The sequence below is a fragment of the Rattus norvegicus genome, chromosome 3 (genome assembly GCF_036323735.1).
Source record: "Rattus norvegicus strain BN/NHsdMcwi chromosome 3, GRCr8, whole genome shotgun sequence".
Lineage (NCBI taxonomy): Eukaryota > Metazoa > Chordata > Mammalia > Rodentia > Muridae > Rattus > Rattus norvegicus.
Window position 1 is genome coordinate 91,584,554 of NC_086021.1, and position 15,768 is coordinate 91,600,321.

Genomic DNA, 15,768 nt, shown 5'->3' on the forward strand with positions numbered 1-15,768 from the left:
ATAGATTGGTTTTAGATTTTTCCCAGCTTGGTGTCTGAGCAGAAGAGGAAGAAGAAGAATGTGCAGGAGATGTGGAAGGAGAAGCAGCCATGGGTTAAGGGTCAAGAGAATGTGACTCTGAGGGGCTGCTCAATTGGAATTAAGAGCATCCCAGATGAAACGTAATAAATAGCGAGTAATAACTTGGTTTATCAACAGGAAAGTAGAGTCTAACAGCATGGAGGGTAGGCAGCTGCCCAGCTATTGTGCAGTTTGAGGTTTATTATAACTATAAAGGCTGTAAGTGTGTCTTTCATCCAGAAACTCAATAACCAAAGGTGGAATAGAATCCCTGACCTGGGATTTTTATAATTTCCGCTACGGGAAAATATAAACAGTAAGTAAAAAGCATAACCAGAAGGGAGGAAATGAATAAGAAAAGAGCACAGACTATAGTCAAAGGGGTATAAAGTGTCTGGGTCAGTAATTCCCACCATTCCTTGTCTAAAATATTTCTCCAATTTTTGTGGCAAAGAGTTACAAAGTAATCTTCGTATGTAAGACATATTACGTGTTCATGATCATGGCATTTATACATATATTTTAAATAGCTATAATTAAAAAGTGTCATTGCTCCCCAAGTGATTTTCTGCTATGTTTACAGAGTCTTGTTGCTTTTTATATGACTGATATACAGAAATATACATATATTCACAGAGAGAGAGAGAGAGACTCACACTAAATGATATGCAAAAGATAAAGTATATCAACTTTATTTTATCAGTGTTGTACTTTAAATGCAGAGTCTTCATATATTTGCTTGTCCTTTTGGACAATGTTCCTATTCACAAGATAATATAACATATGCAGTTGTACCTGGTAGTTAATCTTCTTATAGATCTCTCTCTGAAAAAGTAAGATCAAATTTGAGAAAACATAAATGGTGTTATAGACTATTTCAAATTCGGGAGAATATTATGCAAACATCAATTTGCAGTTCCTGTTTTTTTTTTCTGACTAACATATTTAAGTAACTCAGAATAGTTTCATATGATTAATATAATTTCTTTCTTTTTAGTTTGAGATGTTTATATAGAAATTACTATATGATAGATAATTATTTTCAAGGTTTTTATTTCAATTTATTTTATGGAACAGAATTGCATTATGGTGTTTCTAGACATGGCTTGATGTCTAAAGTATTTGTTGGGCAAGGTTCAAGTTCAGATCCTAAGCACCCACATTAGAGCCAAGTCTGGGTTAAGTATGTACCCATATTCCTAACACAGACACAGAAGGATGGAAGGCCATCATTGGCCAGTCAGTCTAACTCACACTGAGAACTTTAGATTCTCTGAGAAATCTGCCGCGCGCACACACACACACACACACACACACACACACACACACACCCCTGCACACACACACACACACACATGTACACATACACATGTTCACATACAGGCACATGTGTACAAACACACATACATACACACACTGAAGCACTAAATTCTAAACTACCTTATAAGCACTAAACTATCTATATGCACAGGCATACAGAATTTCAAATGCACAGAGAAAAATACAGAGCAAGGGACTTTTAAGACTTATATATGTTACTTTGATGTGAACAAACAATGGCTAATCATCAATTTAAGGAAACAATTTCAAGTAAGAAAAAGAATATTATGCTTGTGTTTGTAAATCTTGATGATGATGACAGGAGGATATTTTTAGACATGATCAAGGTTTGGAAATATGTTAAAAACTGTCATATAACCTGTAAAATATCCAAAATTATACCCTCATATATTGGTATGCAACCACCTAATCCCAAAGATTAACAGTATCACATGTTTTCATTGCTAAAATGTTTCAATGAAAGTTCAGCATAGTCACTCTCTCATAGTGCTTCATTATATATGCTTAATTACCCCCCCTTTTTTTTTTCTACCCAAGTCCTACTAATCTTCCTTCCAAATTCAGGAGCACAAACACTCATGGCTTCCTTTAACCATTTTCTGGTTTCTTGGGATAATATATTTTATTGCTTGTATAAACTACTGTTTCACTTTTCCTTACACCCAGAACTTTTATCAACCGCTTTGAACTTATAATCCTGTGAACAAGAAGAGTTTATATACAAAAACTTACAAATTGTGTATATATTTGCTTGAATATCATATATCTTTTAATATTGAATCAAAAGCATAAGAAACTGTATCATCAGAAAAGTATTATGTATACCCATCCTTTGAATTTCTACAACATGGATGCTCAGTAGTTTCCCATTCAATACACATAAATTGAACAATTCCTGACTCTATGTCTATGTTAATAAACTTTCTTGTCACTCTGTGTTTGTTACACAAAAGTCAGCTCATTTATTTATTACTCATTTATTTTTTAGAATTACAACACAGGATATCATTTCCCACTTCTCATTTCCCTTTTTTCCTTTTAATATCTGCTACATAAGACTCCTTCCTCTTTTTCAAATTCATGGATTCCATTTTAATTAATTATTGTTATATGTATATGCATATATATACATATATATATATATATATATATTCCCAAGTAAATACAACTTGCTTTGTCTGTATATGTTTTCAAGGCTGACCATTTGTTACTGGATAACCAACCTGTATGATTCTCTGGGGAGACTATTTCTCCTACTCTTAGCACTTCTATAGTGGTTGCAGCTCTATGTGTAGAGGCCTTCTTGCCTTTTCTTTTTTTTTTTTTTTCCGGAGCTGGGGACCGAACTCAGGGCCTTGTGCTTGCTAGGCAAGCGCTCTACCACTGAGCTAAATCCCCAACCCCTTGCCTTTTCTTTGTCTGCATTGGCATGTCTGCTGTATTTTTATTATAATGATAACATAGAATTAAAAGCTGATGCTAGTAATTAAATTAGGACAATTCCATGCACTGGTAATTTTGTCGCTTTTTCAAAACTACTTGACTTCTTTATTGAAATACAAAATATAAAGAAACATCTTTAAGGATAGATGTACAATTTTCTTCTTGGTTAAGATTTATCAAAGAGGAAAGAAATAATGGAATTTTAAGTCTAGGCATAGGTACTTTTCCTCCAATCTACACTTGCCTTCTAACGAAAAATGGATATTGAAAGACAGAATTTTAAAAATTGATTTTGTCATAGATTACAATCTCTCCTTTATGTGTCTATCCCTTTCAAAATAATCTGATAGGTTTCAGAAATCTCAAGTATTTCCACAATCCAGTCTAATTATACATTTTGTATAATATTAAATACATATACAACTAAAATTGAATAAGGATAAACTTTATACAGTTTTATTTCAGAACAAAAACATTTTAAGTATAAAATGTTTCCGTCTGAAGACTATCATGATCTTCAATTTTAAAATATTTGTTTTATCACTAATGTCAAAACCTCTTTATTGAACTTACTTGGAAAAAATGAGGTTCTATTTCTTCGGCAAGTAGTGTTTGGAGGCCAACAAACTATGGGTTTTTATTGGTGCATCTATCCCAAAGGATCTACTTAGAGGAATGACATAAGAAAGATTATCAAGGAAAATTATACTTTGTGTCTCATAGGCATCCCAAGGCAGGTGAGAGATAATTAATATAATTCTTTGGTTTAGAGAATACACAGATCTTAAACTCTATTTTATTACATCATTTCTCTAATATTCTAATTTTGGAATTGTCATTTTTCTCTGATTTTCACTGTGATATTATTAGTTGCTTAGTAACACTCTATGCTTATTGCAAAAAGTATAAGAATTATCTTATGATAATTCTTGAAATATAAATACAATTTGGAAGAGATTAGTCCCAAAAACCTATCTCAGAGGATTATAAAACATAAAGCTCTATGTTTATTAAACAGAACCTTGATCATGGTTGAACCTGTGAATTCTATAATAGTGAGAAAACCTATTTTTATTAATTAATCTGTAAACTTATGTTTTTTCCTTTTTATTTGTTATTTTATGTATTTACCTTTCAAATGTCAACCTGTTTCCAGGCTTTCCCTCTGGAAATCCTCCCTCCCCCTGCATCTGTGAATATGTTCCCCTCCCACGCACTTGTACATCCCTCATTGCCCTGGCATTCTCTTACATTGGTGGTTTGTTCAGGAAATTTTCCCCTGTGCCAATGTGTTCAAGGCTCTTCCCCATGTTCTCTTCTACTAGTTTCAGTGTATCTGGTTTCATATGGATGCCCTGGATCTACTTGTACTTGAGTTTTGTGCAAGGGGATAAGAATAGATAGATGTGCTTTCTTCTACATGTTGACCACCCAGTAGAACCAGCACCATTTATGGAAAATGCTGTCTTTTATCCACTGGATGGTTTTAGCTCCTTTGTCAAAGATCAAGCAACCATAGGTGTGTGGGTTCATTTCCAGGTCTTCAGTTTTATCCCATTCATTGACCTGCCAGTCACTGTACCCATACCATGAAGTTTTTATCACTATTGGTCTGTAATACAGCTTGAGGTAAGGGATGATGGTGCTTTTAGAAGTTCTTTTATTGTTGAGAATAGTTTTCGCTAACCTGGGTTATTTGTTATTCTAAATGAATTTGCAAATTGCTATTTCTAACTCTATGAAGAATTGAGTGGGACATTTGATGGAGATTGCACTGAATCTGTAGATTGCTTTAGGCAAGATGGCCATTTTTACTATATTAACTTTGCCAAGCCATAAGCATAGGAGATTTTTCCATCTTTTGAGATCTTCTTGGATTTCTTTCTTCACGGACTTGAAGTTCTTGTCATACAGATCTTTCACTTGCTTGTTAGTTTCACATCAAGGTGTTTTATATTATTTGTGACTATTGTGAAGGGTGTTTTTTCCTCAATTTTGTTCTCACAGTGTTTATCCTTTTACTATAGGAAGGCTATTGATTTGTTTGAGTTAATTTTAAATCCAGCCACTTTGCTGAAGTTGTTTATCAGGTTTAGGAGTTCTCTTGTGAAATTTTGGGGTCACTTAATTATACTTTCACATCATCTTCAAATCGAGATATTTTGACTTCTTACTTTCCAATTTGTATCTCTTTGACCTCCTTTTGTTGTATAATTGCTTTGGTTAGGAATTAGTATACTATATTGAATAGGTAGGGAAAGAGTGAGCAGCCTTGTCTGAATTTTGTGGGATTGCTACAAGTTTCTCTCCATTTAGTTTGATTTTGGCTACTGGTTTGCTGTATATTGCTTTTACTATGTTTAGGTATGGGCTTTGATTTCCTGATCTTTCCAAGGCTTTTACCATGAAGGCGTGTTGAATTTTGTCAGATGCTTTCTCAGCATCTAAGGAGATGATCATGTAGCTTTTTTTCTTTGTGTTTGTTTATATATTAGATTACATTGATGGATTTCAGTATATATAGAACCATCCCTGCATCTCTTGGATAAAGCCTGCTTGTCCATCGTGAATCATCATTCTGAAGTGTTCATGAATTCAGTCTGCAAGAATTTAATGAGTATTTTTGCCATATATATATATATATATATATATATATATATATATATATATATATGAAATTGGTTGGAAGTTCTGTGGTTCAGGTATAAGCATATTGTAGCTTCAAAGAATGGATTGGGTAGCGTTTTGTTTTTATTTTGTGGAATAGTTTGAAAAGTGTTGGTATTAGGTCTTTGTTGAAGGTCTGATAGAATTTTGCATTAAACTCATCTGGTCCTGGATCTTTTTGGGTTGGGAGACTTTTAATGACTGCTCTATTTCTTTAGGGGTTATGAGACTGTTTAAGTTGCTTATCGGACCCTGATTTAACTCTGGTACTTGATATCTGTCTGGAAAATTGTCCATTTCATTCAGATTTTCCAGTGTTTTTGAGCATAGGATCTGATGATTTTTTAAATTTTTTCAGCTTTTGTTGTTATGTCTCCCTTTTCATTTCTGATTTTGTTAATTTGAATAATGTCCCTGTGCCCTCTGGTTAGTCTGGGTAAAGATGTATCTATCTTCTTGACTTTCTCAAAAAACAAAACAAAACAAAGCAAAGCAAAAAACAAAAACAAAAAAACCAAAACAGCTCATGGTTTTATTGATTTTTTTGTATAGTTATTTTGCTTTCTACATGGTTGATTTTAGCTCTGAGTTTGATTATTTCCTGCCATCTAACCCTCTTTGCTGTATTAGGTTCTTTTTGTTCTAGAGCTTTCAGGTGTGCTGTCAAACACCTACTGTTTGCTCTCTCCAGTTTCTTTATGGAGGCACTCAGAGCTATGAGTTTTCTTCTTAGCACTGCTTTCATTGTGTTCCACAAGTTTGGGGGATATTGTGCCTTAATTTTCGTTCAATTATAAAAAGTTTTTATTTTTGTTTTTTATTTCTTCTGTGACCAAGTTATCATTAAGTAGGGCATTGTTCAGCTTACATCAGGCTGTGGGTTTTATGGTGTTTTGTTGTTATTGAAAACCAGCTTTAATCTGTGGTGGTCTGGTAGGACACATGGGACTATTTCAATCTTCTTATATCTGTTGAGGACTGTTTTGTGACTGATTATATGGTCAATTTTGGAGACAGTACCATGAGGTACTAAGAAGAAGTTATATTCTTTTGTTTTAGGATGAAATGCTCCTCAGATAACTGTAAAATCCATTTGGTTCATAACTTCTGCTAGTTTCACTGTGTCTCTCTTTAGTATTTGTTTCCATGATCTGTCCATCGATGAGAGGAGTGGGGTGTTGAAGTCTCCCACTATTATTGTGTGAGGGGCAATGTGTGACTTGAGCTGTATAAGGTTTCTTTTATTAAAGAGGGTACCCTTGCCTGTGGAGCATAGATATTCAGAATTGAGAGTACATATTGGTAGATTTTTCCTTCGGTGAATATGAAGTGTCCTTCCTTATCTTTTTTGATAACATTTGGATGAAGATAAACTTTATTTAATATTAGAATGGCTACTCCAGATTGTTTCTTGGGACCATTTGCTTGGAAAAAATTTTCCTAGCCTTTTACTCTGAGGTAATGTCTTTGTAACTGAAGTGCTTTTCCGTATGCAGCAAAATGCTGGGTCCTGTTTAAGTATCCAGGCAATTTTATTGGAAAATTGAGGCCATTGATGTTGAGAGATATAAAGAAAAAGTGATTGGTGCTTCCTATTATTTTTGTTGTTAGAGGTAGAATTATGTTTGTCTGGCTATATTTTTTTGGGTTTGTTGAAAGAAGATAACTTTCTTGCTTTTTCTAGGGTGTATTTTCTCTCCTTGTGTTGGAGTTTTTCCACAATTATTCCTTGCAGGGCTGGATTTTTGTAAAGATATTGTGTAAATTTGGTTTTGTCTTAGAAGATCTTTTTCCCTACCTATGTTAATTAAGAGTTTTTCTGGGTATAGTAGCCTGAGCTGGCATTTGCATTCTCTTAGGGTATGTATAACATCTGCCCAGGATCGTCTTGCTTTCATTTTCTGTTGTGAAAAGTTTGGTGTAATTCTGATAGGTCTGCCTTTATTTGTTACTTGGACCTTTTCCCTTTTAATATTCTTTCTTTGTTTTGTGCACTTAGTGCTTTGGTCATTATGTGATGGAAGCAGTTTCTTTTCTGATCCAGTCTATTTGGATTTCCGTAGGCTTCTTGTATGCTCATCAGCATCTCTTTCTTTAGGTTAGGGAAATTTTCTTCTGTAATTTTATTGAAGATATTTACTGGCCCTTTAAGTTGGGCATCTTAGCTCTCTTCTCTACCTATTTTCCTTAGATTTGGTCTTCTCTTTGTGTTCTGCATTTCCTGAATGTTTTGCATTATGAGCTTTTTGCTTTTTGCATTTTTCTTATGCTTTTGTTTGAATGTTTTCTATGGTATCCTCTGCCCCTAAGATTCTCTCTTCTTTCTCTTGTGTTTTGTTAATGATGCTTGCATTTATGAATCCTGATCTGTTTCCTAGGTTTTCTCTCCAGGGTTGTTTCCCTTTGTGCTTTCTTTATTGTTTCTATTTCCACTTTTAAATCCTGGGTGGTTGGGGGAGGGTAGGGAATGGGGGCTTATGAACAGGAAACTGGGGAGGGGAATAACATTTGAAATGTAAGTAAAGAAATATATCTAATAAAAAATTTAAAAAAATACTGGATGGTTTTATTCAATTCCTTCTCCTGATTCTGCTGTGTTTTCCTGTAATTCTTTAAGGGATTTTTGTGTTTCCTCTTAAAGGCTTCTACTTGTTTACCTGTGCTCCCTTGTATTTCTTTAAGGGAATTATTTATGTCCTTCCTAAAAGTCTTTATCATCATCACAAGATGTGATTTTAGATCCAAATCTTTGTTTTCTGGTGTGATGGGGTATCCAGGACTTGCTGTAGTAGGAGAACTGGGTTCTGTTGATTCCAAGTAGCCTTGGTTTCTGTTACTAATGTTTTTGTGCTTGCCTCTCAGTATCTAGTTATCTCTGGTGTTAATTTGCCTTGCTGTCTCTGACTGGAACTTTTTCCTTCTGTGTGCCTTTGATCCTGTGATCTTAGGAATGAGACCACTCCTGGGAGAGCAGCTAGCTCTCTCAGGGCAGGACTTAAAGTACAAAAGGCTGTGGGACAGCCTTATTTTATGGTGTTTTTATTGTGGTTCAAGTGCAATAAAAACATCTCTAAGATAAGAAAACAGATTACAATGCAAAATCCTTTATTAGATAAGAGACAAGAAACTGCAAAACTTGTTTTCTTATCATTTCAGATAAAATGCATTTGAGGCTTCAGTATTTTAGGAAGTCCAATAATAACTTCAGATAGACAAGAACCTCAGGTTTATCTTATCATTCTATATTGAGGGCATAAAGAAAGACAAGTTAGCTTCCTCAGAGAGCTTAAAATTTCTAAGTGATAAGACCAGATAAACTTTTGACATGAGGAAGACAATTCCCTTGTCTCCCAGTTTTGATAAGAAGTTAGAAACCTAAATTATGAGGTCATGTTTTTGCTCTATAATATGAACTTCCTTCAGCAATAAATATATGTAATATGACTTTTGTATTTCAATAAAATAAAGTAGCCAATAGCAATAGTACCCATTTACACAATTAATTAAAGATGAGCCATATGTGAAATAGTTTGTTTTAAATCCACTAGTTTTTATTTTGAAAATATTCATATACTGAGAAGTAACTGCCTATACCCAGTGAAGAGAGTAGTCCTTTCCTACATCACATTATGATCCCAGTAGAAGAAAGAAATATACCCACCCACTCAGTAAATTTTTTCTTATATATGACTTGAAAGAGAGGGTTCAGCTACTCATATCACTAATTGTCTGTTAAGTTGAACAAACACACCCTAGTGATTCATAAGCAGAAATAATTGGTTAGATCCAGGTTGAATGTCAACAGTTTTCAGTATTTCAAACAGATGAATAACATTAGCACAAGAATGAACGCTCTATTGGCTCATACAGATTGAACATTCTACTAATTGTTCATTGACTGACCACAGTGCAATGGACAAAGAAGACCATTTATGTAGTCATGATTTAAAAAAAATACAAATTATGTCCTGAAATATCTGCATCCAAGTTTGGCTAATCAAGTCTAGGTACCTTATTTTAGAAATTCCTAAACACAACAATACACAGTGGCAACATTAAGAAGTAGTCCATTTTCCTTGGTCATTGCTTACTACTCTTATAGAATTGATGGACAAAATGCCTACTTAGCACATTTGAGCTTCCTGAGGCTTATAAGTTTGCTGGACTTCTATGGTATTATGAAAATGGAAAGGTGTCAATTCATTGAAAATAGAAACATAGCATAGTAGTGTTTATGCCTATGTTCTTAAATCAGATTTTTCAGTCACTAATGGAGACTTTAAAGAAGCTCTCTTGTTAATATCAGGAAGTATAGGGGGAAAGCATATTAAATAAATAAATAAACATATATTAAGGCAGAATTTGTATAGCATGAGAGTTTGTTGTGAATGTCTTAGAGGAGTTAAAGGTTAGCAGATGGGAACAGATAATAAGGAAACACATTGTATAAATGCTTGAAATTTCCAAAAAAATAAAAATATATATATTTCAAATACAAATCTCAGCAATTGAAATCACTCAATGTTGAGAAGGTTCAGAATGGTTTCTCAAACACTGCTTTACCTCCCACAGATATATATGTAGTGCATGTAAAAGACACAATACCTTAACACAGGAATCTGTTTGTAGTTTACTTTATGTGAAGACTCATTTTGTTAAGGGAGAGCTTCAGTGTCTAGAAAAGGATATTTTCTGTCTCTCCATCTTTCTAACTCTCTGTCTCTCTCATGTGAATATTTCTAGAAAAGATTTATTTGGAATACTATGAAATACTTGTACTCTGCACTTGTGTAGGAATACCTCATTCTACTGCTGGAGGATTTGAACATAACAAAAACTGAGGAAACTATGATGGTGGGACTGACCACCAACCTTAGCAGCTTGCATGCTAAGGCAAGAAAATCATGATTTCATGTTAGTTCAAGACACATTGCAACTTTTAAGATTGGACAGCACAAGGAGAAGAAAGACTCATTTTCTCCCTTTTGGTCTAGCCCACTCACCTTCCTCTGACCTTTGTGCTGAGGATTTTAAAATTCAAGTGTTACACCTTGAAGCTACACTGCTCTTAGTCTTAAGAGGGTCTTGGTTCTCAGTGTACATGCATCCAGCATAAGGCTTCATCTCCCTTCTTTCCCCTATGTCTTTCATCATTCTCAAGACTTTTAACTTGGTTGAGTCAAATCACAGGAGTGTCTTATTTAGGGTCACTATTGCTATGATGAAATATCATAACCAAAAGAAAGTTGGGGATGAACTTTATTTGATTCAATCACTAATTAGGAATATCCCTCTCAACTGAATTTTATGAAGACATTTCCTCAATTTTGGTTACCCCATTTCAGATAACTCTAGTTTGTATGTCAAGTAGATGTGAGATTGGCCAGTATAGAGTAGATTCTTCTCCCACTTTGGACAATAGTTCATGGGAATACATAACACTCATAATCACCAGCACCAACTTTTCCAGTAGATTTGCACACACATGCACAAGCATAAACACCTTACAATTTTTTTTCATATAAAATGATTTACAGATATTTATACAGACTAAACTGACATTCTATCTTCACAAACAAATTTAAAATAATTTTGAGATTATAATATAAATACATTTCCCCCTTCCTTTTCCTTCTTTCTGACCCTCCCATTTACTGTTCCTTCTGATTCATGGCATTTTTTATTAGTTGTTACTACATGCATATATGTACATTTCTAAAAAATAACCATTTGGTCTAGATTACTTATATGCATATTTTCAGGACTAACCAAGTGACACTGGATAATCAATTGATGTGTTCTTCCCTAGGGAAACCATTCTTTTCTGCTCTCAGCTTTCTTTAATTGATTATAGTTCTTTGTGTATGGTTGAGGAAAGGCAAAATTTTTAATATCATCCTAAAAAGAAGGTTCAAAATCTTTTTTAAAATATTCATTAACAGTTAGTCTTATAATATATATGTATAATAGAGTTATTATAATGATACATTAGTTTTTTTTCTTTAATGATGAAAATATGTGATCTGTATAATTATGGAGAGTTCAATTATCTATCTGAGTTTGAAAATTATTCTGATACACTTGATATAAAAGAGAAATGTAAAGAAATAGAGAAAAGGGGGCTTTTATGATTGCATGCTTCCATACAATTAACACTTAGATGTCAGGGTGGAGTGGAATAAAAACGATGCCTTGGCATGTGATGTAATCCCTGTACTAGTAAACCTACAGTAGGCATGTTTCCCTGCATAGAACCTGTAGAAGATTTAGTTAGTAAATACTAGAGAGTCTCGGGGGTAGGGATCATATGCCCTCATTAATAACTGAAGATCTATTGACAGTTGATGACTTCTGAGGGAGACAGAGATGGAAGGATGGGGAAATGGAGTGACTGAGTGGTGAAGAGCCAGTTTTCTTTAAGATTGTGGCCTCTGATGGGCATATCATGCTCTCTTGGATGATGGTATACCTATGAGTTGATGGGTAGTATAGATAAGATTCTGTGAGCCACTAAAAAACTAAAAGAGAACTCAAATTAGGTACAGGGTGAAGAGAGTGTTAGGTTGTAAAAGAGTTAGGTTCAAGAATCAGAGGTAAAATTAGGAAAAGATGATCTAAATGACAAACACTTGAATTATAGTATTTTGGTACTCTAGGAACCAAAATATGTTTAGAACTTACACAAAAATAGTCACTTCAGAAAAACTGTGTCAATTGTCTTCCTCAGATTTGAATGCAAGAAACTAAAAGGCCAATCTACCAGGCAAGGTATATCCATTGGTACTTTAATAAAAGAACTATTACAGGGTTAACTACTGATTCTCTGGCTGTATTTCAAACATATTTCACCATAGGTAATTGATGTTTGGCACTGTCTACACAAAGAAAGCAAAGCAAAACAAAACAAATCGCACATCTGAGAACCTCTTAAGGCCTCGAGACAAAAACATCCCTATAGTTTGAAAACTAAATTGTTATGTACAGATTTGCCTTCTGAATGTTTATTTTGATATTCACAGACAAATACTACCTTCATCATTAGTCAGAGAAACTTCTCTTTGCAATGAATGATAACAAATGTACTGACACATTGCTAAGGACGCTAAGAAAAGAAAATAGCATCCTAAACAGGCCAGTTATACTAATATTGCTAAGGCTCAGAGATAATCATGGGAAAGGGAAAAGAAAGAAATTAAGAGATAGAGGAGAAGGGAGAAAAACAAGATTAATTTATTGGTTGTCTCCAAGAAACACAGATCCTCTTAAACAAAACAAACAAACAAACAAACAATAAAAACATTGGGAAGTCAACAGGTAAAATACCTTTCCCTTAAAATTACCTCTAAAAAGTGCTGCAGTCATTATTTTCAAGCCAGAGGAAATAAAAGATGTCTACAAAAGGGTAGAGATGAAAATTTAAAAGCATCAATATGAAATTATAAGACAATGACCCTCCAAGGCACCACTGAGTTCATTTTCTTTTGGTCATCTACTTCTGGGCATGTGGCCTATCCTTAAGATTTGTTTCCCCAGTGAGATTCCCTTGGAGAGAACTAATTTTTCATTTGCAAGTTATAATCTGTTGGAGATGGCTTCCAGGATAGAGATGGAGGATTGTGTCCAGTATTTCTTTCAGCTCTAGGGCCCCATCTGGTGCAGAATCATGCATGACCTTCACGCTGCTTCAGTCTCTGTGAGTAGATATGTGTGCCAGCTCTTTTGTGTCTAGAAAACCTTGTTTACTTGGAATGCGCCATCCTCTCTGACTCTTACACTCTTGCAGTTTCCTTTTCCGTGGGGTTGTTTGAGTCCTGATTTGGAGGAATTTGATTGAGATATTATTTTTATTTTTAGTTGAGTATTATTTTTATAATTCTTTCTTTACACTAAAGGTTTTGTGTATGTGCTATGGCTTCTTGTTTTGTCTTTTTATGGGAGTTCTAAGCAGGAGAATGAGTGTATCTCTCTATCTGTTTCTTGTGCCTCTTCTTGGGTTCTTTTTTTGCGTGTGCTCTTTTGTTTTTTCCTGTTCCAATTTGTTTGTTTTTCTTTCATTATTTTCTTTTTGTTGCCTATTTGTGTTCTAATAAGAGACAGAGAGTAGTTTGATCAAGATAAAAGGGGATGTGGAGAAGAATTGGGAGGAGTAAAGAGTGAGGAAACTGAAATCAAAATAAATTATATGAAAAGTTATCTATTTTCAGTAGAAGAAAAGATAGAGAGAGGGAGGGGGAGGGAGGGAGAGAGAGATAGAGAGAAAGAGAGGATGTAGAAATGATGGAACACAAATTAAGTGTATTACATTAAATTCATTTTACTAATATTGGGGAGGAAAGATTAGAATGAAAATCTATTAAAATCATTTTCTTAGTTCTCTAAATATAGAAGTGTGGTTTTTATTGTCCAAGAGTTTCTTCAGGGCATCTTTCACATCCTTGTTCCTGAGGCTGTAGATTAAAGGATTCAGCATGGGGATGATCACTGTGTAGAAGACAGAGGCCATCTTATCTGTATCAAGAGAGTGGTCAGAACTCGGCTGTAAGTACATAAAGATAAGAGTTCCATAGAATATGCTCACAGCCATCATGTGAGAGCTGCAGGTGGAAAAGGCTTTACGTCTTCCTTCAGCTGAACGCATCCTCAGAATGGCAGAAATAATGAACATGTAGGATACAGAAACAATCAGAACAGAGGAAATGAATGTGATTCCAGCGCAGGCCAAAATAGACAGCTGTTTGTAGTGAGTATCTGAGCAAGTTAGCCTGAGTAAAGGCATGTCATCACAGTAGAAATGATTGATGATATTGGAGTGGCAATAGGATAGTCGGAAGGTTAGAAGAGTGTGAATCAATGCCATGAGGAAACTATAGCTATAGGGCACAACTACAAGCTGAATGCAGATTCCAGGGGACATTGTAACCATATAGAGTAGAGGGTTACAAATGGCTGCGTATCTATCATATGCCATGGAAGCTAGCAGCAAGCACTCTGATACCATAAATGTGAGAAAGCAACCTAACTGGGCAGCGCATGCATTGAAGGATATGAAATTATGTCTGTACAAGAAATTCCCAAGCATCTTGGGTGTAATGACAGATGAGTAGCAGAAATCAACAAAAGCCAGGTTGCTGAGGAAGAAGTACATGGGTGTGTTGAGTCTTGCATCTGTTCTAATGACCAGGATCAGTCCCAGGTTGCCTATTGCTGTGAAAAGATAAATGAATAAGAATACCACAAAGAGAGGCATCTTCAACTCCTTGCGATCTGTGAGGCCCATGAGAATGAACTCTGTCACCTGGGTGCAATTTATCTGAGCCATGAGTTGTCAGGACATCTGTAGGAGGAGTAAAGAAAAATCCAAATGATGTATTTATAATTTACATAGTACAAGGCCTTCTTTGTACTTTACTGTCTCTGAAAAAGATATTTTTGTCCTGATTTTTTCAATACTGTAGAGACTGTTATGGTACTGGGATGCTAAATATGGGGTAGATAACACGAGGAGTCAGAAGCAATTAATTCCTGTTGTGGGAGGGGTTTTACTTTCTTTGGTGGTGTTGCCACAGATAAATTATTCTTCTTTAGTGAATAACTCTCCACCTAATCTCACACAACCAGCTCTAATTTATCTCAGTTCACCACACACAAAAAGAAAATATGAATGGAAAGTGGACCCACTGAAAACAGGTGCCAGTGGGGGAGATGAGAGGGATAGTAAGGAGAGAGTTGAGAGGAAATGACTCTTGTATATGGAGGTGCATGCATTTAAATCCAGCACTCGGGAGGAAGAGACAGGAGGATCTCTCAATTGGAGGCTATCCAGTTCGAAAGAGAATGTTCCAGGACAGCCAGAGCTACAGAGAAGAATTCTGTCTTGAAAGAACAAAGAGAAAGAAGTTTGAAGTCATCAGGCAATAAAAAAGACAAAACACATTTTATATAGATAAAATGGATATTTCTCTATTTTTTTATTAAATCACTCATTTATTTAAAAACAGGGCATTAAAAGAGTCCACATGAGGCCACTTTTGGTTCAAAGATTTTGCTCGGTACATTTCCGAGCAAATATTTCTTTGTTGAAATGTCTTAGTCATGATTTATGAAATATATTTACAAGGTATACAACCTCTTGAGCAGTTACAACTCTCTTAGAGTTTCATCTTGTCTTTGTAGTTGAGCATATATAAGTTCATATGCCCACATGTAAAGGTAAAAAGAACTATCTGGGAATAGAATGGGAAAAAAGTAAAAGCGACA

At 34.8% G+C, this 15,768-nt stretch overlaps 1 protein-coding gene across 1 annotated transcript; it reads right to left on the reverse strand.

Annotated features, from left to right (window-relative positions):
* Positions 1-13,870: 13,870 nt before the first annotated feature.
* On the reverse strand, positions 13,871-14,830 carry Or8u8l1 (olfactory receptor family 8 subfamily U member 8 like 1). The gene has a single exon (NM_001000683.1). It carries the CDS (start codon positions 14,828-14,830, stop codon positions 13,871-13,873), a length of 960 nt encoding a protein of 319 aa, NP_001000683.1.
* Between the last annotated feature and the right edge of the window lie 938 nt (positions 14,831-15,768).

Excerpts from the sequence above, each read along its gene's own strand:
- Or8u8l1 (NM_001000683.1), bottom strand. The coding sequence starts at position 14,830 with ATGGCTCAGATAAATTGCACCCAGGTGACAGAGTTCATTCTCATGGGC.